Source organism: Macaca nemestrina, chromosome 20 (assembly GCF_043159975.1).
Source record: "Macaca nemestrina isolate mMacNem1 chromosome 20, mMacNem.hap1, whole genome shotgun sequence".
In the NCBI taxonomy this organism is placed as follows: Eukaryota; Metazoa; Chordata; class Mammalia; order Primates; family Cercopithecidae; genus Macaca; species Macaca nemestrina.
Window position 1 is genome coordinate 50,415,200 of NC_092144.1, and position 21,130 is coordinate 50,436,329.

Genomic DNA, 21,130 nt, shown 5'->3' on the forward strand with positions numbered 1-21,130 from the left:
ACAGAGGAGTTAGGCTGTGAATTCAAGCAGTCTGGCTTCAGCCATCACCGTCCTCACCGCTCTGCAAACTGCCTCTAAGTGAATGAATGAATGACTCAATCATTCTGACTCGCCCAAGTCGAAATCTTAACTCTGCCACTCAGCCGAGTTGACCTGGGACCAACCGATTTATCTCCCTGGACTTCAGACTGTTTATCCTTAAAGGTCAAGTCCTTCCTCTCGGTTCGTGAAGATGTAAGATGCTGGAGAAAATTGGCTGAAAGACACCCCATACACACACGCACACACGAACCCACTCCCGAACAATGAATGAGGGAGGTAGAGCTGGGGAGGGTGGCGCGGGGTCAACGCCAGATGCAGGGTGTGGCAACCTCTAGGCGGCCAAAGTCTCTGGCTTCCAGGTTCTTCTGTTTGCTTCCTCCCTACCCGGGGGCCCAAGGCGCTGTCTCCGCCGCCCGAGCCCCGCGTAAATCTGGGTGACCTCCGAGACATCCGTTGGAGCATGAACTCCAGACATCAGGCGGCGGCGGTGGTCCGGGAGAAACCCGGCGGCGGGGAGATAAGCCTGCCCAGCAGGCAGGAGGCTGGGCTAGCTGCCCCGCCCCGCGCCTGACTTTGCTGGGGAGGGAGACGCCCGGCTCCCGCCCCTAACTAACCCAGCCGCGCGGAGCGCCTGGGAGAGGAGAAGGAGCCGACCTGCCGAGATGGAGGCGACCGGCACCTGGGCGCTGCTGCTGGCGCTGGCGCTGCTCCTGCTGCTGACGCTGGCGCTGTCTGGGACCCGGGCCCGAGGCCAGCTGCCCCCCGGGCCCACGCCGCTGCCACTGCTGGGAAACCTTCTGCAGCTACGGCCCGGGGCGCTGTACTCGGGGCTCATGCGGGTGAGGGGCCCAGGGGACGTCCTGGCTAAGGGCTGGGAGTCCCTGGGAGAGAAACCCGATTGCCAGGGCGAGGGGGTTTTCGGGTATCCTAGGGAGGAGGCAGGGGCAGGGGTCCCAAGGCAAAGGGGCTGCAGCTTTCCTGGGGTGGGGGCTGCAGCAGGTTGTCCAGGGCTGAGAACCGGAGAGGTGCCCGGGAGAGAGGATCGTGGGGTGGGGGACCAGGGCTAGGAGGGGCAGAGACCTCTGCCTACAGAGAATCCTGGGAAGGTGATGGGCAGGGACCGAGGCTGAGAGAGACAGGAGTCCTCCAGCCAAGGAGAAGCTGATGCGGCTGGGCTTGCCCCAGAGGGAGAGGTAGCTGGAGCCATACAGGTGGGGCATGCTGAAGAGGGCACAAAGAAGAAAAGGGGGAGGCGTCCCTGCGGGAGTTGGAGGCAAAGATGAGGCTGGAGGATTGCAGGCTCAGAGAGGGGGTCCCGCTGAAGGAATCTGTCTGCTCAGAATGCGGGATGGGAGGATGGGTGGAGCTCAGCTGGGAGTTCCTGGGATGGGGGAGGGAAGGAGAGCAAGAAAGAAGGCAGAGGCAGCCCCAGCCTTAGGGGATAGCGGGTCGGAGTGGGAAGAGGCCTGAAGTTTCCCATTCAAAAGGATTCTGGGTGACTTCAAGGACATAGAAAAAGGGGTGGGGTCGTGGGGGAAGAGATGGGGCAGATACTCAGCAGTGTCTGCTCTAGAATTTGAGGGTTTTGCGGTGACTGAAAAGGGTGGCTGGATATTTGGTAGGTAGGGGGGCCCTAAGGAATTAGGGGAGACCCAAACTGCTTCTGGATTGCCCAGTGTCAGAAGTTAAGGTTCAGCAGGAAGCAAGGGAATGACAGGAAGTTGGGGGATGCCACTGAAGGACGTACTGAGGGAGGAGGCCCGGGAGCCTAGTACAAAAAGAGAACTGAGCCTCAGCTATTTCTGCTGGGGTGGGGGCAGGTTCCTGGTAAAGGGTGTAGAAGCTAAACTCGGTGGCTCCTCCAGTGACAGGGGCCATGATGGAGACAACTTGGCTGGAAGAGGTCACAGCATCCTCTTCTTTCTGCCTCCCTGTGCCCAGCTGAGTAAGAAGTACGGACCAGTGTTCACCATCTACCTGGGACCCTGGCGGCCCGTGGTGGTCCTGGTTGGGCAGGAGGCTGTGCGAGAGGCCCTGGGAGGTCAGGCTGAAGAGTTCAGTGGCCGGGGAACCATAGCGATGCTGGAACGGACTTTTGATGGCCATGGTAAGTCAAGGGCTGCTAGGCCCTCCACTCACAGCCTGCCACCACTAACCGGTGTGTGACCTTTGCCCATGGCTTAATGCCTGTTTCCTCATCTGTAAAATGGAGTGATAACATGCCTCCCATCGGCTGGGAGGCAGTGGCTTATGCCTGAAATCCCAACACTTTGGGAGGCGGAGGTGGGTGGATCACTTGAGGTCAGGAGTTCGAGACCAGCCTGGCCAACATGGCGAAGCCCTGTCTCTACTAAAAATATAAAAATGAGCTGGGCATGGTGGCACATACCTGTAATCTCAGATACTCGGGAGGCTGAGGCAGGAGAATCCCTTGAACCCGGGAGACAGAGGTTGCAGTGAGCCAAGATCATGCCACTGCACTCCAGTCTGGGCAACAGAGCGAGCCTCCATCTCAAACAAACGAACAAGCAAAAAGCAGTGCCCATCATGTAGGACTGAGTGATTGAGTGAGGACTGAGCCTTGTGCAGAGTGAGCACTCATTAACCACCAGGTTGTGGTATCAGTGATAACCATCAGTGATCCAGGTAAAGCCCTGAGGGTTCAGAAAGATTCCAGAGCGCTTTCAAGGTCCTGAGGATGGGTGGGTAAACCCTCCAATGATAGAGGCAGTTCTCTGTGTTACAACAGAAAGCAGGAGGCCCATGCTGGGTGCTGCCAGGAACTCAACAGTGACTAAGACAGCACTGGTGCTGCTTCCCCAGAGCACCGAGGCCAGTGGGGAAACAGACTCACGACACGGTGCCAGCCCAGAGTGGTCAGGGCCAAGACGGGGAAGCACAGGGGGAAAGGTCAGGGTGGGATGGGGAGGGGTCAGGGCAAGAGGGATCAGGGCCAGGCTGAAGGAAGCCCTAGGACTGTAGGAATTTAGAGGAGGTACCTGACCCAGCTCGTTTGGCGAGGGAGATTCAGAAAGTCTTCCTGAAGACAGGCTGTCAAAGCTGAGACTCATAAGATGAGTGGGGAGGGTGTTCCAGGCAGAAAGACCAGCACCTACAAAAGCATGACTTTGAGAGAAGCATTCATTCATTCAACTGGTGAATTTTCAGGCTGGGCATGGTGGCTCATGCCTGTAACCCCAGCACTTTGGGAGGCTGAATTGGAAGGATGACTTGAGCCTAGGTGTTTGAGACAAGCCTGGGCAACATGGTGAGACTCTGCCTCCACAAAACACAAACAAACATAAAAATGATCATCATGCCCGGTCCTATACTGAGTACCAGGTACACGGAGATGACTCAGACAGGTGTGGTGTCCTCTCCTACTGTGGGAGAGGCGGGCTTGTACTGCAGTAAGATAATAGAGGGAGGGAATATAATCCTAAAATGAGAGGGACAGATTTGAGGGCAAACACAGGGCACAGGCACCTGTACGAGGGTAAAGAGGGAATCAGGAAAGGCTTCTCAGAGGAGGTAGCATTTGAGCTGGGCCTTGAAGGATGAACAAATTAGTTCACCAAGGATGGGATGGAAGGGGGTGAGAGTGATGCAGGCAGAGGGAACTGCAGGATCACAGGCCTAGACAGGGGATCCTGACCCCTTTGAGGAAGTGAGAGACCAGTGCAGTCGTAGTGGGCTAAGTAACAAAGCTGAGAAGCCAGGGAAATCCCTGGTCATGCGGGGTCTGTGAGTCATGCCAGAGTGTTTGGGCTTTTGTTTTTCCTGGGAGCAGTCGGTTTTAAGCAGGGAACAGCTGTAGTCAAGAGTTGGGAAGATCCTGTGGTTGCTGCCTGAAGGGGATGAAAATGGAGGCTAGGAGCCCAGGGTGATGGACCAGGGCTGGGGCCAGGGGATGGGGAGGAAGGAGTAATTGGGAGAGGCCTGGGGCTCTGGCCAGGGAATGGATGGTGGGCTGAAACAGAGAAAGGAGAGATGCTGAGATCACTTTGGAACACAGTGGGGCCAGGGCAGGAGATGCCCAAGGGGAGGTGCCCAAGAGGCCACGACAGGCTGGCGTTGGACAGGGAGGGTCTGTCTGGAACAAGTGTCTTGGATAAAGGAGGAAAACGGTACAGTTCCATCCTCCCTCTGTGTTCAACCTCCGAATTACATGGGGCACAGGACCCAGGACCCAGTGGGACTCCATAAATGATGGGATGGTTGGATGCAAGGAAAGAAGAAAGGAGGAAAGAACTCTTCATTCATCCTGGTTAATTACAGAGCAGGCCAGGTGCGGTGCTCGCACCTGTCATCCTAGCACTTTGGGAGGCTGAGGCAGATGGATCACCTCAGGTCAGGAGTTCAAGACCAGCCTAGACAGCATGGCGAAACCCCATCTCTACTAAAGATATAAAAATTAGCCGGGTGTAGTGGTGTATGCCTGTAATCCCAGCTAGCTGGGAGACTGAGGCAGGAGAATCACTTGAACCTGGGAGGCAGAGGTTGCAATGAGCCGAGGTCGTGCCATTGCACTCCAGCCTGGGTGACAAAGCAAGACCTTGTCTCAATAATAATAATAATTACAAAACAGAAGGAGCCTGGGTCATCCCAGCTGCCTACTTTTCAGGAGAATGTACTCCCTTACCCAAGGGCAAAGGATGGGAGAACCACTTTGATTATGCATTTATTGAACACCTACTAAATCCTCATCCCTGGGCTAGGCTAGAATGGACTCAGATGGAGCCTGAAGAGTCCCCCTCAGAGAACCTCACTAGAAAGAAGGGGGAATCGGCCGGTCGCAGTGGCTCACGCCTATAATCCCAACACTTTAGGAGGCTGAGGCGGGCAGATCACGAGGTCAGAAGATCGAGACCATCCTGGCTAACACAGTGAAACCCCATCTCCACTAAAAATACAATTAGTCGGGCATGGTGGCATGCACCTGTAGTTCCAGCTACTCAGGAGGCTGAGGCAGGAGAATTGCTTGAACCTGGGAGGCAGAGGTTGCAGTGAGACAAGATCACGCCACTGCACTCCAGCCTGGGCAACAGAGCGAGACTCTGTCTCAAAAAAAAAAAAAAGAAAGAAAGAAAGAAGGGGGAATGGGCAGAGGTGCTCTTCCCTCTTTGAGTCTAGCCTTCTGCGCAGGGGTTTTCTTCTCCAACGGGGAGCGGTGGAGGCAGCTGAGGAAGTTTACCATGCTTGCTCTGCGGGACCTGGGCATGGGGAAGCGAGAAGGCGAGGAGCTGATCCAGGCGGAGGCCCGGTGTTTGGTGGAGGCATTCCAGGGGACAGAAGGTCAGCATGGCGGGGTCACCCCAGGGTCTCCAGCCAAGTGAAAAGGAAAACTCTCCTACTGTGGCTGGGGGTGGCCCCAACCCAGGTCCTGGAATGGGCGGGAGGGGAAGCCTTGGACTCTAGGGCTGGGCTGGGGGTTCTGTTCACCCCCGCCCTCTGTCTCTGTCCCACTGTCTCTCCAAGGCTGTCACGACATCTCTCTGTGTGTCCCTGGTGCTATCATCCCATTGTTCCTGGGTCTCCATCTCACTCTCTCTGTCTCTTTTCTTTCTCTCTCCTTTCCTCTATTTTTCGGGCCCTAAGTCTACCTCTGTTTCTCTCTCCTTGTCCGTGTGATGGTCACTCAGTTTCTTTCTCCCTGTCTGTTTCTCTGTCCCTGTCTGTCTGTCTCCTTCTTTGCCTGTTTAGCTCTCTCCCTGCACTGTCTGTCCATCTGTCTTTCCCTGCCTCCCTGTCTCTCTCTGGTTGGGTTCAGCCCCAACCTGCTCCCCTCTGCCTGGCTCCATCACAGCCTACCTCCCTGCCCCCATTCCACCCAGGACGCCCATTCGATCCCTCCCTGCTGCTGGCCCAGGCCACCTCCAACGTAGTCTGCTCCCTCCTCTTTGGCCTCCGCTTCTCCTATGAGGATAAGGAGTTCCAGGCCATGGTCCGGGCAGCTGGTGGTACCCTGCTGGGAGTCAGCTCCCGGGGGGGTCAGGTGAGTGGGTGGGACCCCTTTCCAACTACCTTCCCTGAAGGTTCCTGCCAAGGTCCCATGAGAACTAGCCGTCCTTCTCCCCACAGACCTATGAGATGTGTTCCTGGTTCCTGTGGCCCCTGCCAGGCCCCCACAAGCAGCTCCTCCACCACGTCAGCACCCTAGCTGCCTTCACAGTCCAGCAGGTGCAGCAGCACCAGGGGAACTTGGATGCTTCGGGTCCCGCACGTGACCTGGTCGATGCCTTCCTGTTGAAGATGGCACAGGTGCGGGAAGGGTGCAGGGACCCCCTCTCTGAATGGGTGTGGTAACCTGGTAGGTCCCCAGCCAGGTGTCCCTGGGGACCTCGACTGGGTCCCTCTCTCTTTCTCTCTCTGCATGTCTCTGTGAGTATGAGTGTCTGTGTGCGTGTGCGTCCCTTCTCTGCACATCTCTGTCTCTTTCAGGGAGTTGCTCTCACTGCCTCTCCCGCCCCCAACCTGGGCATTTGTGCCGGGCTCTCTGTCTCTCCAGCATTTCTCCTCTTTCTCCCTCCCACCTCGGCCCTTGTGTTCAGGCCCCATGCCCACGGTCCCACACCATCAATCCCCAGGATCACTTCATCCCACCCCCTGCAGCCTCCCCAGACTTTTATGTAAATTCACAATTTTATGTGAATTATGGTGGTTTATTAGGAAGCCTTGCAATATCAATTTATGTTAGTAAAGTCCACTTTATTAATTATATGAGAACAATATTTCTTTTTCTTTCTTTTTTTTTTTTTTTTTTAAAGAGACAGGATCTCTTTCTGTGGCCCAGGCTGGAGTACAGTTGCAAAATCATAACTCACTGCAACCTTGAACTCCTGGGCTCAAGCAATCCTGCTGCCTCAGGCTCCTAAGTAGCTGGGACAACAGGTGCGCACCACCACACCTGGCTAAATTTTTTTTTTCTTTTCTTTTTTTTTTTTGAGACGGAGTCTCGCTCTGTTACCCAGGCTGGACTGCAGTGGCCGGATCTCAGCTCACTGCAACCTCCGCCTCCCGGGTTTACACCATTCTCCTGCCTCAGCCTCCCGAGTAGCTGGGACTACAGGCGCTCGCCACCTCGCCCGGCTAGATTTTTGTATTTTTTAGTAGAGACGGGGTTTCACCATGTTAGCCAGGATGGTCTCGATCTCCTGACCTCGTGATCCGCCCGTCTCGGCCTCCCAAAGTGCTGGGATTACAGGCTTGAGCCACCGCGCCCGGCCAATTTTTTTTTTTTCTTTGTAGAGACGGACTCTCACTATGTTACCCAGGCTGGTCTTGAAATCCTGGGCTCATGTAATCTTCCTGCCGCCTTGAACTCCCAAAGTGCTGGGACTGTAGGCATAAGCCACCATGCCCTGTAAGAAAACTAGAATTAAGGGGACTCCTAAGGAAATAAATAGTTTTTTTGTTTTTTTTTTTTGAGACGGAGTCTTGCTCTGTTGCCCAGGCTGGAGTGCAGTAGCCGGATCTCAGCTCACTGCAAGCTCCGCCTCCCGGGTTCCCGCCATTCTCCTGCCTCAGCCTCCCGAGTAGCTGGGACTACAGGCGCCGCCACCTCGCCCGGCTAATTTTTTTGTGTTTTTAGTAGAGACGGGGTTTTGCCGTGTTAGCCAGGATGGTCTCGATCTCCTGACCTCGTGATCCGCCCGTCTCGGCCTCCCAAAGTGCTGGGATTACAGGCTTGAGCCACCGCGCCCGGCCAATAAATAGTTTTTAATTGTACGAACTTTGTAAGAATGGGGCCACATTCTTTAATTAAATGCAGCCTCCCTGTTTGTGGAGAAAGAAAAATTTTTCTTAACTCTATTGCCCCATTTCTTTTCTCTTTTATTGCATTTTTTTTTTTAGTTTTAACTATAGTTAAATATACATAACATTTACCATCTGAACCATTTTTAGGTATGCAGTATAGTAGTGTTAAGTACATTCACATTGTTATGCAATCAGTCTCCAGAACTCTTCACGTTGTGAAGCTGAAACTCTATACCCATTAAACAACTGCCAGACGGGAGCATAGCTTGAGCCCAGGAGTTCGAGACCTGCCTGGGTAATATAGCGAGACCCCGTTCTCCACAAAAAGGAAAAAAAAAAAAAAAAAAAAGGCCGGGCGTGGTGGCTCAAGCCTGTAATCCCAGCACTTTGGGAGGCCGAGACGGGCGGATCACGAGGTCAGGAGTTCGAGACCATCCTGGCTAACACGGTGAAACCCCGTCTCTACTAAAAAATACAAAAAACTAGCCGGGCGAGGTGGCGGGCGCCTGTAGTCCCGGCTACTCGGGAGGCTGAGGTAGGAGAATGGCGTAAAAACCCGGGAAGCAGAGCTTGCAATGAGCTGAGATCCGGCCACTGCACTCCAGCCTGGGCGACACAGCGAGACTCTGTCTCAAAAAAAAAAAAAAAAAAAAAAAGACAACTGCCTGTTCCTCCCTTCCCCAACCCCTGGCAATCATCCTTTTTTTTTTTTTTCTTTTTTTTTTTGAGACAGAATCTCACTCTGTCACCCAGACTGGAGTGCAGCGGTGCAGTCTTGGCTCACAACAACCTCTGCCTCCTGGGTTCAAGCGATTCTCCTGCTTCAGGCTCCCCAGTAGCTGGGACTACAGGCGTGCGCCACCACGCCTGGCTAATTTTTGTATTTTTAGTAGAGGCGGGGTTTCACTGTGTTGGCCAGGCTGATCTCAAACTCCTGGCCTCAAGTGACCAAGCTGCCTCAGCCTCCCAAAGTGCTGGGACTACAGGCGTGAGCCACTGTGCCTGGCACCTTTCTACTTTGTCTATATAGATTTGACTATTCTAGGTGCCTCATATGAGTGGATTCATACAGTATTTGTCCTTTTGTGACTGACTCATTGCATTTAGCATAATGTCCTTAAGGTTCATCCATGTTATAGCTTGTGACAGGATTTCGTTCCTTTTTAAGCCTGAGTGATACTCAACTGTGTGTATATACCACATTCTCTGTATCCATTCATTCACTGATGGACACAGGTTGCCTCCAGTTCTTGGCAATTGTGAATAATACTGCTATTAACATGAGTGTATCTCTTCAAGTCCCTGCTTTCAATTCTTTTTTTTTTTTTTCTTTTTTGAGATGGAGTCTTGCTCTGTTGTGCAGGCTACAGTGCAGTGGCACGATCTCAGCTCACTGCAACCTCCACCTCCAGGGTTCAAGTGATTCTCCTGCCTCAGTCTCCCAAGTAGCTGGGACTACGGGTGCCCGCCACCACACCCAGCTAATTTTGTTTTTGTATTTTCAGTAGAGACAGGGTTTCACCATATTGCCCAGGCTGGTCTCGAACTCCTGACCTCAGGTGATCCACCTGCCTAGGCCTCCCAAAGTGCTGGGATTTCAGGCGTGAGCCACCATGCCCAGCCTCTGCTTTCAATTCTTTTGGTTATATCCCTAGAAGTCAAATTGCTGGATTATATGGTAATTCTATAATTCTAATTTTTGTTTGTTTGTTTTCTGAGATAGGGTCTCATTCTGTTGCCCGGGCTCTAGTCCAGTGGTTCAATCATAGCTCATTGCAGCCCTGATCTCCTGAATTCAGGCGATCCTTCTGCCTCAGCCTCCTGAGTAGCTGGAATTACAGGTGTGCCCCACCACACCTGGCTGATTTTTTTTATTTTTAGGAGAGATGAGGTCTCTTTATGTTCCCCAGGCTGATCTCAAACTCCTGAGCTCCAGCAAACTACCTGCCTCAGCCTCCCGGAGTGCCAGGATTACAGATGTGACCACCACTCCCATCCGTATTTTTGATTTTTTCAGGAACTGCTGTACCGTTTTCCACAGGGCTGCATCATTTCACATTCCCACCAATGGTGTACATGGATTTCAAAGTCTTCACATCTTCATCAATGCTTATAACTTTCTGTGTTTTTGTTAGTAGTATTCTCTTTCATTTTAAAAAATATTCCAACCAGAGAGAACTAACATCAAGAGTCTACTTCTCGGCCAGGTACAGTATCTCACACCTGTAATCCCAGCACTTTGGGAGGCAGAGGCAGGTGGATCACCTGAGGTCAGGAGTTTAAAACCAGCCTGGCCAACATAGAGAAACCCCGTTTCCACTGAACATACAAAAATTAGCCGGGCGTGATGGCACGCACCTGTAATCCCAGCTACTCGGGAGGCTGAGGTGGGAGAATTGCTTGAACCTAGGAGGCAGAGGTTGCAGTGAGCCAGGATCGTGCCACTGCACTCAGCCTGGGCGAAAAAGCAAGACTCTGTCTCAAAAAAAAAAGAGTCGACTTCCCAACCTTCCCCAAAATTTATCTAAACCCCGTGACAAAACTCGTAGTGCTGACCCCAGGCTTGGCTGTTCTGGACATTTACTTCCCGAAGGCTGTGTTCTCTCAGCTCCTCTGCCTGGTTTCTTTCAGGAGGAACAAAACCCAGACACAGAATTCACCAACAAGAACATGCTGATGACAGTCATTTATTTGCTGTTCGCTGGGACGATGACAGTCAGCGCCACGGTCGGCTATACCCTCCTGCTCCTGATGAAATACCCTCATGTCCAAAGTAAGAGACTTTTCCACCTTGGGAACAGAAGTGAGGGTTCTCGGCTGAGCAAGGTGGCTCACGCCTATAATCCCAGAGCTTTGGGAGGCTGAGGCGGGCTGATCACTTGAGAACAGGAATTTAAGACCAGCCTGGGTAACATAGTGAAACCCCATCTGTACTAAAAATACAGGTGGTGGCATGCACCTGTAATCCCAGCTACTCGGGCGGCTGAGGAATGAGAATTGCTTGAGCCCAGGAGGTAGAAGTTGCAGTGAACTGACATCACACCACTGCACTCCAGCCTGGGTGACAGAGGGAGACACTGTCTCAAAAAACAAAAAGTGAGAGTTTTAGAGGGAAGAGTGGGCAGGCCGAGCAGACAGGCTGAGCTAGATCTTTGAGGCATCAATGGGCACGGCGTTTGGGATGTCCGGGAGCCAGAGGAGGTTCAGGAGTTGCTGACTGCAGTATGAGGCATAGTGAAAGCCAAGGCAGGTGTCTGCGGACCTCGCCGCCTTAGTGATACATTAGGTGCCTTATGCTGAGCCATGGGGAGCAATGGAATGACTTTGAGCAGGGAAGGGCAGGGTCAAATTGGTTTTTTATTTTTATTTTTTATTTTTTTATAGGGGATAGAGTCTCCCTGTGTCTCCCAGGCTGGAATGCAGTAGTGTGATCTCGGCTCACTGCAACCTCCAGCCTCCCGGGTTCAAGCAATTCTCCTGCCTTAGCCTGCCGAGTAGCTAGGATTACAAGCGTGCACCACCACACCCAGCTAACTTTTGTACGTTTAGGAGAGACAGGGTATCCCCATGTTGGCCAGGCCGGTCCCGAACTCCTGACCTCAAGTGATCTGCCCATCTCAGCCTCCCAAAGTTCTGGGATTACAGGCATGAGCCAAGGCGCCCGGCCCAACTCCAGCATTTTAGGGTTAGGCAGCTGCTGCGGGTCATGGGGATGGGCTGACCTGGGAGTTGAGGTCCTGGTAGTGTTGCAGGAGTGGAACCAGCTGTGACTTCTGGCAATGACTTGGGTTCTCTGAGTCTTCAGTTTCTTCATCTAGGAAATGGGGATAGATAACAATACCTATCTCACAAGGGTGCTATGGGAATTAAGAAAGTATAGATGAGCCAGGCATGGTGGCTTATGCCTGTAATCCCAGCACTTTGGGAGGCTGAGGTGGGAGGATCACTTGAGGCTAGGAGTTCAAGATCAGCCTGGGCAACATAGTGAGGTCCTGTCTCTACCAAAAATAGAAAAGTTAGCTGGGCGTGGTGGTGTGTGCCTGTGGTCATAGCTACTCAGGAGACTGAGGTGAAAGGATCACTTGAGCCCATTAGGTGAGGTGAAGGCTATTACAGTGAGCCATCATTGCACTGCTGCACCAGCCTCGGCAACAGAGTAAGACCCTGTCTCAAAAAAAAAAAGAGAAGGCTGGGTACGGTGGCTCACGTCTGTAATCCCGGCACTTTGGGAGGCCAAAGCGGACGGATCACCTGAGGTCAGGAGTTTGAGACCAGCCTGGCCAACATGGCAAAACCCTGTCTCTACTAAAAATACAAAAATGAGCCGGGCATGATGGCAGGCATCTGTAGTCCCAGCTACTCGGGAGGCTGAGGTAGGAGAATCTCTTGAACCCAGGAGGCGGAGTTGCAGTGAGCCGAGATTGCGCCACTGCACTCCAGACTGGGTGACAGAGTGTGTAATCCCAGCTACTCAGGAGGCTGAGGCAGGAGAATCACTTGAATCCGGGAGGCAGAGGTGGTGAGCCGAGATCACGCCATTGCACTCTAGCCTAGGCAACAGAGCAAAACTCGGTCTCAAAAAATAAATAAATAGGCCGGGCGCGGTGGCTCAAGCCTGTAATCCCAGCACTTTGGGAGGCCGAGACGGGCGGATCACGAGTTCAGGAGATCGAGACCATCCTGGCTAACACAGTGAAACCCCGTCTCTACTAAAATACAAAAAAAAATTAGCCGGGCGAGGTGGCGGGCGCCTGTACTCCCAGCTACTCGGGAGGCTGAGGCAGGAGAATGGCGTGAACCCGGGAGGCGGGGCTTGCAGTGAGCTGAGATCCGGCCATTGCACTCCAGCGTGGGCAACAGAGCTAGACTCCGTCTCAAAATAAATAAATAAATAAATAAATAAATAAATAAATAAATAAAATAGAGAGAGAGAGAAGATAGATGGAACACCCAACACACAAGATGTGTGGTCTTTGGGCTCAGTGAGGGCTGGGGGACTACTCCTCCCCACCTGTCAGCCTCACCCCAAACTACACCTATGCAAGCAGATGGGCTTCTGAGGGGAGGATCCCTGGGCCCTACCTGCTGTCCGACTCCCGCCCTCCTCTTGCTTGCAGAGCGGGTACGTGAGGAGCTGACTCAGGAGCTGGGGTCTGGCCAGGCACCAAGCCTAGGGGACCGTACCCGCCTCCCTTACACCGACGCGGTTCTACATGAAGCACAGCGGCTGCTGGCGCTGGTGCCCATGGGAATCCCCCGCACCCTCATGCGGACCACCCGCTTCCGAGGCTACACCCTGCCCCAGGTGGGTATGCGTGCAGCCGCGGCCCATGGCTCTCTGCCTCGGGGCCTGAGCCCGGGTTGGCTGCTATCAGTGTCTCCCTGACTTTCTCTGATCTTAGTCAGTCTGTCTCTCTCTCTCTCTCTCTCTCTCTTCCTCCTCTACTCCCCACTGCATCTTTCTCCTCCTTCTTTCTCTGACACTCCCTCCCTTTCTGCATCTTTTAACTCTTTCTGTTTCTTTTTGGTTTATGTTTTCTTGCCCTTTGACTCTATCTCTGGGCCCCATCTGCCCCAGAGATCTCCTAATTCTATCTCCTTCCAAAGTGGTCGGGATAGTCGAATGAGGTAACATACAGAGAAGCAGCTTGAAAACTGAGGAGCAAGTCCAGGACTAAGGGAAGCCCTCTGGACCCTTAGCCCCTGATGCAGACACATTCTCTCCTCTGTCTCTCTCCCTCAATCTCAGTGCCCTTCACTGGAGAGCAGCTCTGATGCAGAACCAAAAGGGGGCGATGTTTCCCCAGAAACCCCAGCGGTTTAGTGCAAGCAGCTCCCTCCACCTTCACTGCAGAATCAAATCTGCGGCCGTTAGGATCCAGTGCTGCTTTGCGGCTATTTTCTTTTTCTTCTTCCTTTTTTTTTTTTTTTTCTGAGATGGAGTCTCGCTCTGTTGTCCAGGCTGGAGTGCAGTGGCACGATCTCGGCTCACTGCAACCTCCGCCTCCCGGGTTCAAGCGATTCTCTTGCCTCAGCCTCCTGAGTAGCTGCAATTACAGGTGCGTGCCACTACACCCAGCTAATTTTTGTATTTTTAGTAGAGACGGGGTTTCACCATGTTGGTTAGGCTGGTCTCAAACTCCTGACCTCATGATCCGCCAGCCTCGGCCTCCCAAAGTGCTGGGATTACAAGTGTGAGCCACCGCGCCTGGCCTACCCCCTCCTGTTTTGTAAATGGGGCCTTGGGCAAATCACTTCTGCCTCTGAACCTCAATATATCCCTCCTCTAAATTAGGAACAATAATAGTATCAACTTGGAGCTGTAAGATAATGCTTGTAAAACAAACACCAGCTCAGCTACTTGGGAGCCGGTCCTGTGTACCAGGCAGCAACACTTGAGTGATGATAATGACAGGTATCCAGGCTTGAGGACCTGCTCTGCACCAGGGGTTATTCTGAGTGCTTTCCATATCTATTATCTCATTTAATCTTTAAAGCAACCCTATACCATTATCATGCCCATCTTACAGATAAGGAAACTGAGAGCTTGAAAAGTTTCTAGAAGATTTGCCAAGGTCACCCAGCCCGCATATAGTATTCTTTGCCCCTCTCTCTTTCTTTTCTTTTTTTTTTTTAGACGGAGTCTCGCTCTGTCACCCAGGCTGGAGTGCAGTGATGCAATCTCGGCTCACTGCAAGCTCCACCTCCTGGGTTCACGCCATTCTCCTGCCTCAGCCTCCCGAGTAGCTGGGACTACAGGTGCCCGTCACCACGCCTGGCTAATTTTTTTGTATTTTTAGTAGAGACGGGGTTTCACCGTGTTAGCCAGGATGGTCTCCATCTCCTGACCACATGATCTGCCCGCCTCGGCCTCCCAAAGTGCTGGGATTACAGGCTTGAGCCACTGCGCCCAACTTTCTTTTCTTTTCTTTCGTTCCTTCCTTCCTTCTTTCCTTTTTTTTCTTTCCCTCTTTCTCTCTTCCTCTCTTCCTTCTTTCCTTGCTTCCTTCCTTCCTTTCTCCCTTCCTCCCTTCCTCCCTTTCTCTCTTCCTCTCTTCCTCTTTCTTTCTTGACAGGGTCTCTCTCTGCCTCCCAGGCTGGGATGCAGTGGTACAAGCATAGCTCACAGCAGCCTTGAACTCCTGGGCTCAAGTGATCCTCTCACCTCAGCCTCCTGAGCAGCTGGGACTATGGGCTCACGCCACCATGCCTGGCTAATTTTTTCATTTTTCAGAGAGACAAGGTCTTGTTATATTGCCCAGGCTTGTCTCAAACTCCTGGGCTCAAATGCTTCTCTCACCTCAGCCTCCCACGTGGCTGGGATTACAGGCATGAGCTGCTGCATGCCACTCAACACTCAACAAATGTTGATGCCGTTATGTTTGTAAACTCGTGTCCCTGGCACCCCAGACTTGTGCTCCATACTCGAGGACCGAATAGACTGGGGTGGGAAGGGATTTGTAGCCTGATTATTATTTCCCCTCAGGGCACGGAGGTCTTCCCCCTCCTTGGCTCCATCCTGCATGACCCCAGCATCTTCAAGCACCCAGAAGAGTTCAACCCAGACCGTTTCCTGGATGCAGATGGACGGTTCAGGAAGCATGAGGCGTTCCTGCCCTTCTCTTTAGGTATCTGTTGCAGCCTTGGGTATCACAAGCAGGCGCTGGCAAACTCCAGGCATCTGTGCCAGCTGGGGGCACCCTTCTGCACCCTGGGCTTACTGTTGGCCCCCCTGTTCTCCCCGTGGGCCTAGGTGTGAGGAGGACTGGCTCAGCCCTTTCTCTCTCTCTCCTCACAAGGGAAGCGTGTCTGCCTTGGAGAGGGCCTGGCAAAAGCAGAGCTCTTCCTCTTCTTCACCACCATCCTGCAAGCCTTCTCCCTGGAGAGCCCGTGCCCACTGGACTCCCTGAGCCTCAAGCCCACCATCAGTGGCCTTTTCAACATCCCCCCAGCCTTCCAACTGCAAGTCCGTCCCACTGACCTTCATTCCACCACGCAGACCACATGAAGGAAGGCAACTTGGAGGTGGTGGGTGCCCGGGACGGTGCCTCCAGCCTCAACAGTGGGTATGGACAGGGTTAATGTCTCCAAAGTGTACACTGCAGGCAGCCACATTACACACCTGCAGCTGTTTTCCGGAGACTGTCCCACGGCCCACACACTCACTTACTTGACTCATGCTGCTGTTAAGATGCACAACCACACACTCATACACAACTACAAGAGCCACAAAGCAACTGCTGCGTTAGCTTTCCACAGACATAAATATAGTCCATCTGCAATCACGAGCACATAGCCAGGTAACCCACCAACTCCCCTGGATCTTCACCCAAAATGTGGGAGTCTGCCTGTCACCTTTATAAGCCACAGAAACAGCCACACATATTCACAGCTCACACGTCCTCTCCATTCATCAAACTTCTCAGTGTCCCTGTCTCTGGTGCCTGGCACAGGGAACAGCATGCCCCCCTCCTGAGTCATGCCACAGAGAGATCGTCACTATCTATGGCCCTGACACATGCTCCCTCTCGTGGCTGCACCACTCTCCCAGCCTGTGACCACCGATGTCCACATACCCCCAACCACTGGTCCACACAGCTACCCACATATGACATCGTCCTGGCTTCCCGGAGTATCTTCCCACTTAGACACGCCGCTCCCACGGAGGCACAGTCCCCAGCCACCTTCGCAAGTGCAGCCCTCAGTCACCGCTTTTTAAGCACCCTGATTCTCCCAAATGCAGAGACATCTGGGTCTGCAATTATGCACGGAGACCTTGGACATACGAGGACCCTCAGACCAGAGGGACACCTGCCCCACCCCAACACGTGCTTATGTAACCAAGCGGCTCCTGCTACCCCTCCACACACACATACGTCCTCACTGATCTACAGCCCCTATTCGGCATCAGAGTCCCCACTAGACCCAGCGGAAGGGGTTAGAGACCAAGTAGGGGCCAGGTTCCAATTCACCCTGTCAGGGATTGAGCCAGATCTGACGTCCTTGTGATTTAAGGGTCCGGTTTGGGAATTAAAGTTTGTTCCTGGCCTTTAGCCTACTGCGTGTGTGACCCGTGTCAGTCACTGTGAGTAAGGGGTGGGGACAGGGCAGTCCACCCCTCCCCTGAGGCTGGGCGGGAGCTGAAAAACATGGCCACCGCCCACCCTGGCTGTTGACATCAGGACCAGATGTGGAGCTGGGAGGAGGGGCAGGGCTGGGGCCGCCCTGGGCCTCACTTTCAAAAAGGGCCAAGGTGTCCGGCGATGAGAAGTGGGGAAGGAGAGGGTAACCCAAGCTGGACTGCGGACCTTGGGGGCTTCCTCAGTCAGGGAAAGCCTGAAGCCAACTAGATCCAGACCCTAGAGACTCTTCAAACTTGAAAGCACAAGAACTCTTCAAACTTGAGCACAGGAACTAGCTTGCAACACAGGCCCTAAACCCACTCCCACTTCTTCCACACTTTTTCTCTTGCCTCCTCTTCACAAGGAAACCAGACGCACTTCTAAATTTCTTTTTTTTTTTTTTTTTTGAGACGGAGTCTCACTCTGTCACCCAGGCTGGAGTATGGCAGTGTGATCTTGGCTCACTGCAGCCTCCGCCTCCCGGGTTTAAGCGATTCTCCTGCCTTAGCCTCCCAAGTAGCTGTGATTACAGGTATGTGCCACCACGCCCAGCTAATTTTTGTATTTTTGGTAGAGATGGGGTTTCACCATGTTGCCCAGGCTGGTCTCGAACTCCTGACTTCAGGTGATCTGCCCGCCTCGGCCTCCCAAAGTGCTGGGGTTACAGGCGTGAGCCGCTGCTAGATGAATTTCTTATCTAGCAAAGAAGTTTGCAAACATACACAAAAGTAGAATGATACAGTGAGCCCTCAGGTGCGCAGCACCCAGCCTCATTTCAATAGTCATCAACTTTCTGCAGCTTTTACTTCATCTATATCCTTTTCTGCCTCTTCTTTTTTTGAGATGGGGTTTTGCTTTGTTGTCTAAGCTGGGGTGCAGTAGCATGATCATAGTTCACTGTGGCCTTGGCCTTGGACTCCTAGACTCAAGTGATCCTCCCGCCTCGGCCTCCAAGCAGCTGGGACTACAGATGCATGCCATCACACCTGGCTAAATTTCTTATTTTTATTTTTTATAGAGAAGTTCTCACTATATAGCCCACACTGGTCTCAAATTCCAGGCCTCAAGAGTTTCCATCCCAGCCTCCCAAAGTGCTGGGATTACAGGTGTGAGTCACTGTACCCTGTCCTGATATTTTTATTTTACCTATTGCTTTTTATTTATTTATTTATCTTTTTTTTTTTTTTTTTTTGAGACAGAGTCTCACTCCGTTTCCCAGGCTGGAGTGCAGTGGCACCATCTCAGCTCACTGTAACCTCCGCCTCTTATGTTCAAGCAGTTCTCTCGCCTCAACCTCCTGAGTAGCTGAAATTACAGGCGCCTGCCACCAAGCCTGGCTAATTTTTGTATTTTTAGTAGAGACGGGGTTTCGCCATGTTGGCCAGGCTGGTCTCGAACTCCTGACCTCAGGTGATCTGCCTGCCTTGGCCTCCCAAAGTGCTGGGATTACAAGTGCGAGCCACCGTGCCTGGCTACCTATTGCTTTTTAAAGATTATTTTAAGGCAAATTACAGAAAGTAATTTAATACACGTTTCTAAGAGTTAAGGACATTTTTGCCCTTGACATTTTATGAAGACATTTTTCAAACATGCAGCAAAGTTGAGGGAATTGTACAAGGAACACCTTGTGCACCTCCAGGGTTCTCCCACTAGCACTTCGCTACGCTGCTTTCTAACATTTCTACCCACGTGGCCACCAGCTCAGGATTGATTGATTGATTGATTGATTGATTTTGAGACAGAGTTTTGCTCTTGTTGCCCAGGCTGGAGTGCAATGGCGCAATCTCGGCTCACCGCAACCTCCACCTCCCGGGTTCAAGCAATTCTCCAGCCTCAGCCTCCCGAATAGCTAGGATTACAGGCATGCGCCACCACGCCCGGCTAATTTTTGTGTTTTTGGTAGAGATGGGATTTCTCCATGTTGGTCAGGCTGGCCTCAAACTCCTGACCTCAGACCTCAGGTGATCCACCTGCCTTGGCCTCCCAAAGTGCTGGGACTACAGGTGTGAGCCACTGCGCCTGGCTGATTTTTTTTTTTTTTTTTTTTTTTTTTTGACGGAGTCTCACTCTGTCACCCAACCTGGAGCACAGTGGCATGATCTTGGCTCACTGCAGCCTCCACCTCCCGAGTTCAGGCGATTCTCCTGCCTCAGCCTCCTGAGTAGCTGGGATTACCGGCGAGCGCCCGGTTAATTTTTGTTTTTTTAGTGTAGATGGGGTTTCGCCATGTTGGCCAGGCATGAGCCACTGTGCCCAGACCAGTTCAGGATTTTTTAGGCATTTCTGACGAAATTGCACCTATCAGTTCATCAAAAAACTTAAGCAATGCATATATCATTAGCTAAAGTTTAAAAAAAAATTCCAAGATATTAACACTTTATTGGCTTAAGTTCTACAGAGGTAGCACAAAACAGAATAATAGAGAACTGAAAGATGAGATTGGAATCAGATCCTAACTTTGCCACCTCCTAGCTGGCCACACCTTGGCTGAGGCTTTACCATCTTAAAGTCTTAATAAATTGATAAGATGTGAGAAATGTGGGCCAGGCACAGTGGCTCACACCTCTAACCCTAGCATGTTGAGGGGCCAAGGCAGGAGGATTGCTTGAGTCCAAGATCAAGATCAGCCTGGGCAAAAGGGCAAGACTCTGATTCAAGGGAAAAAAAAAAATCCCGAAAGAAATGTGAAAAAATTTTAGAACTTCATAGGAAATAAATATGTGCTAAGTTCTTCTTGGATTTAATATTACTATTTTTTAATATGTCAGTGTACTTTGAAAAGGAATGAAGTTTAAGGTTTTCTTCTTTTAAAATTAAGGCAATGGCCGGGCGCAGTGGCTCAAGCCTGTAATCCCAGCACTTTGGGAGGCCGAGACGGGCGGATCACGAGGTCAGGAGATCGAGACCATCCTGGCTAACACGGTGAAACCCCGTCTCTATTAAGAAATACAAAAAATTAGCCGGGCGAGGTGGCGGGCGCCTGTAGTCCCAGCTACTTGGGAGGCTGAGGCCGGAGAATGGCGTGAACCCGAGAGGCGGAGCTTGCAGTGAGCTGAGATCCGGCCACTGCACTCCAGCCTGGGCGACAGAGTGAGACTCCGTCTCAAAAATAAATAAAATAAAATAAAATAAAATAAAATAAAATAAAATAAAATTAAGGCAATGGGGCCAGGTGTGGTGGCTCATGCCTATAATCCCAGCACTTTGGGAGGCTGAGGCGGGCAGATCACTTAAGGTCAGGAGTTCGAGACCAGCCTGGACAACATGGTAAAACCCGGTCCCTACTAAAAATATAAAAATTAGCCAGGCGTGACGGCAGGCACCTGTAATCCCAGCTACTCGGGAGGCTAAGGCAGGAGAATTGCTTGAACCCGGGAGGTGGAAGTTGCGGTGAGCGGAGATCATGCCACTGCACCCCAGTCTGGGCAACGAGAGCGAAACTCTGTCTCAAAAAATCAAACAAAAAATATATTCACAATGTTGTATAACCATCACCACTATTTATGCCCAAAATGTTTCCATTGTTTCCAACAAAAACTACCCATTAAATAATAACTCTGGCTGAGCGTGGTGGCTCACACCTGTAATCTCAGCACTTTGGGAGTCCAAGGCACGTGGATCTCTTGAGCCCAAGAGTTCAAGACCAGTCTGGGTAACACAGGGAAACCCTCTCTCTACAAAAAGTGAGCCCGGTGTGGTGGTGCACACTTGTAGTCCCAGTTACTCAGGAGGCTGAGGTGAGAGGATCACCTGAGCCTGGGAGGACGAGGCTGCAGTGAGCTATGATCACTCCACTGCACTCCAGCCTGGGTGACAAAGGGAGCCCATCTTAAACAACAACAACAAACACAATAACTCCCTGTTAAAGTTTATTTTTTAAAAGTCAAAACTACAATACTCACTTTCACACCTATCACAATGAACAATTCTGTTATTCATTCATTGTATTCATAATCAGTGTTCACATTTTCACATTTCTCTGATAGTCTCATAAATGTCCTTTTTTTTTTTTTTTGAGACGGAGTCTTGCTCTGTTGCCCAGGCTAGAGTGCAGTGGCACGATCTCGGCTCACTGCAACCTCCGCCTCTCAGGTTCAAGTGATTCTCCTGCCTCAGCCTCACGAGCTCCCAAGTAGCTGAGACTACCAGTGTGCACCACCACACCCATATAATTTTTGTATTTTTAGTAGAGACGGGGTTTCGCCATG

The 21,130-nt window shown here is 51.9% G+C and overlaps 1 protein-coding gene across 1 annotated transcript; it reads left to right on the plus strand.

The window, feature by feature from the left end:
* The first annotated feature begins 658 nt into the window (after nucleotides 1-658).
* CYP2S1 (cytochrome P450 family 2 subfamily S member 1) lies at nucleotides 659-16,858 on the plus strand. The gene is made up of 9 exons (XM_011764687.2): nucleotides 659-881; nucleotides 1,984-2,149; nucleotides 5,188-5,337; nucleotides 5,877-6,037; nucleotides 6,124-6,303; nucleotides 10,432-10,573; nucleotides 12,918-13,105; nucleotides 15,287-15,428; nucleotides 15,600-16,858. Exons 1-9 carry the CDS (start codon nucleotides 705-707, stop codon nucleotides 15,806-15,808), a joined length of 1,515 nt encoding a protein of 504 aa, XP_011762989.2. The 5' UTR covers nucleotides 659-704; the 3' UTR covers nucleotides 15,809-16,858.
* Nucleotides 16,859-21,130: the final 4,272 nt, after the last annotated feature.

What these genes read in the sequence shown, in the direction of transcription:
- CYP2S1 (XM_011764687.2), top strand. Translation starts at nt 705, where the DNA reads ATGGAGGCGACCGGCACCTGGGCGCTGCTGCTGGCGCTGGCGCTGCTC. An exon ending in TCCTGTTGAAGATGGCACAG is followed by an intron (nt 6,304 to 10,431) that starts GTGCGGGAAGGG and finishes GGTTTCTTTCAG; the next exon opens with GAGGAACAAAACCCAGACAC. An exon ending in GAGGCTACACCCTGCCCCAG is followed by an intron (nt 13,106 to 15,286) that starts GTGGGTATGCGT and finishes ATTTCCCCTCAG; the next exon opens with GGCACGGAGGTCTTCCCCCT.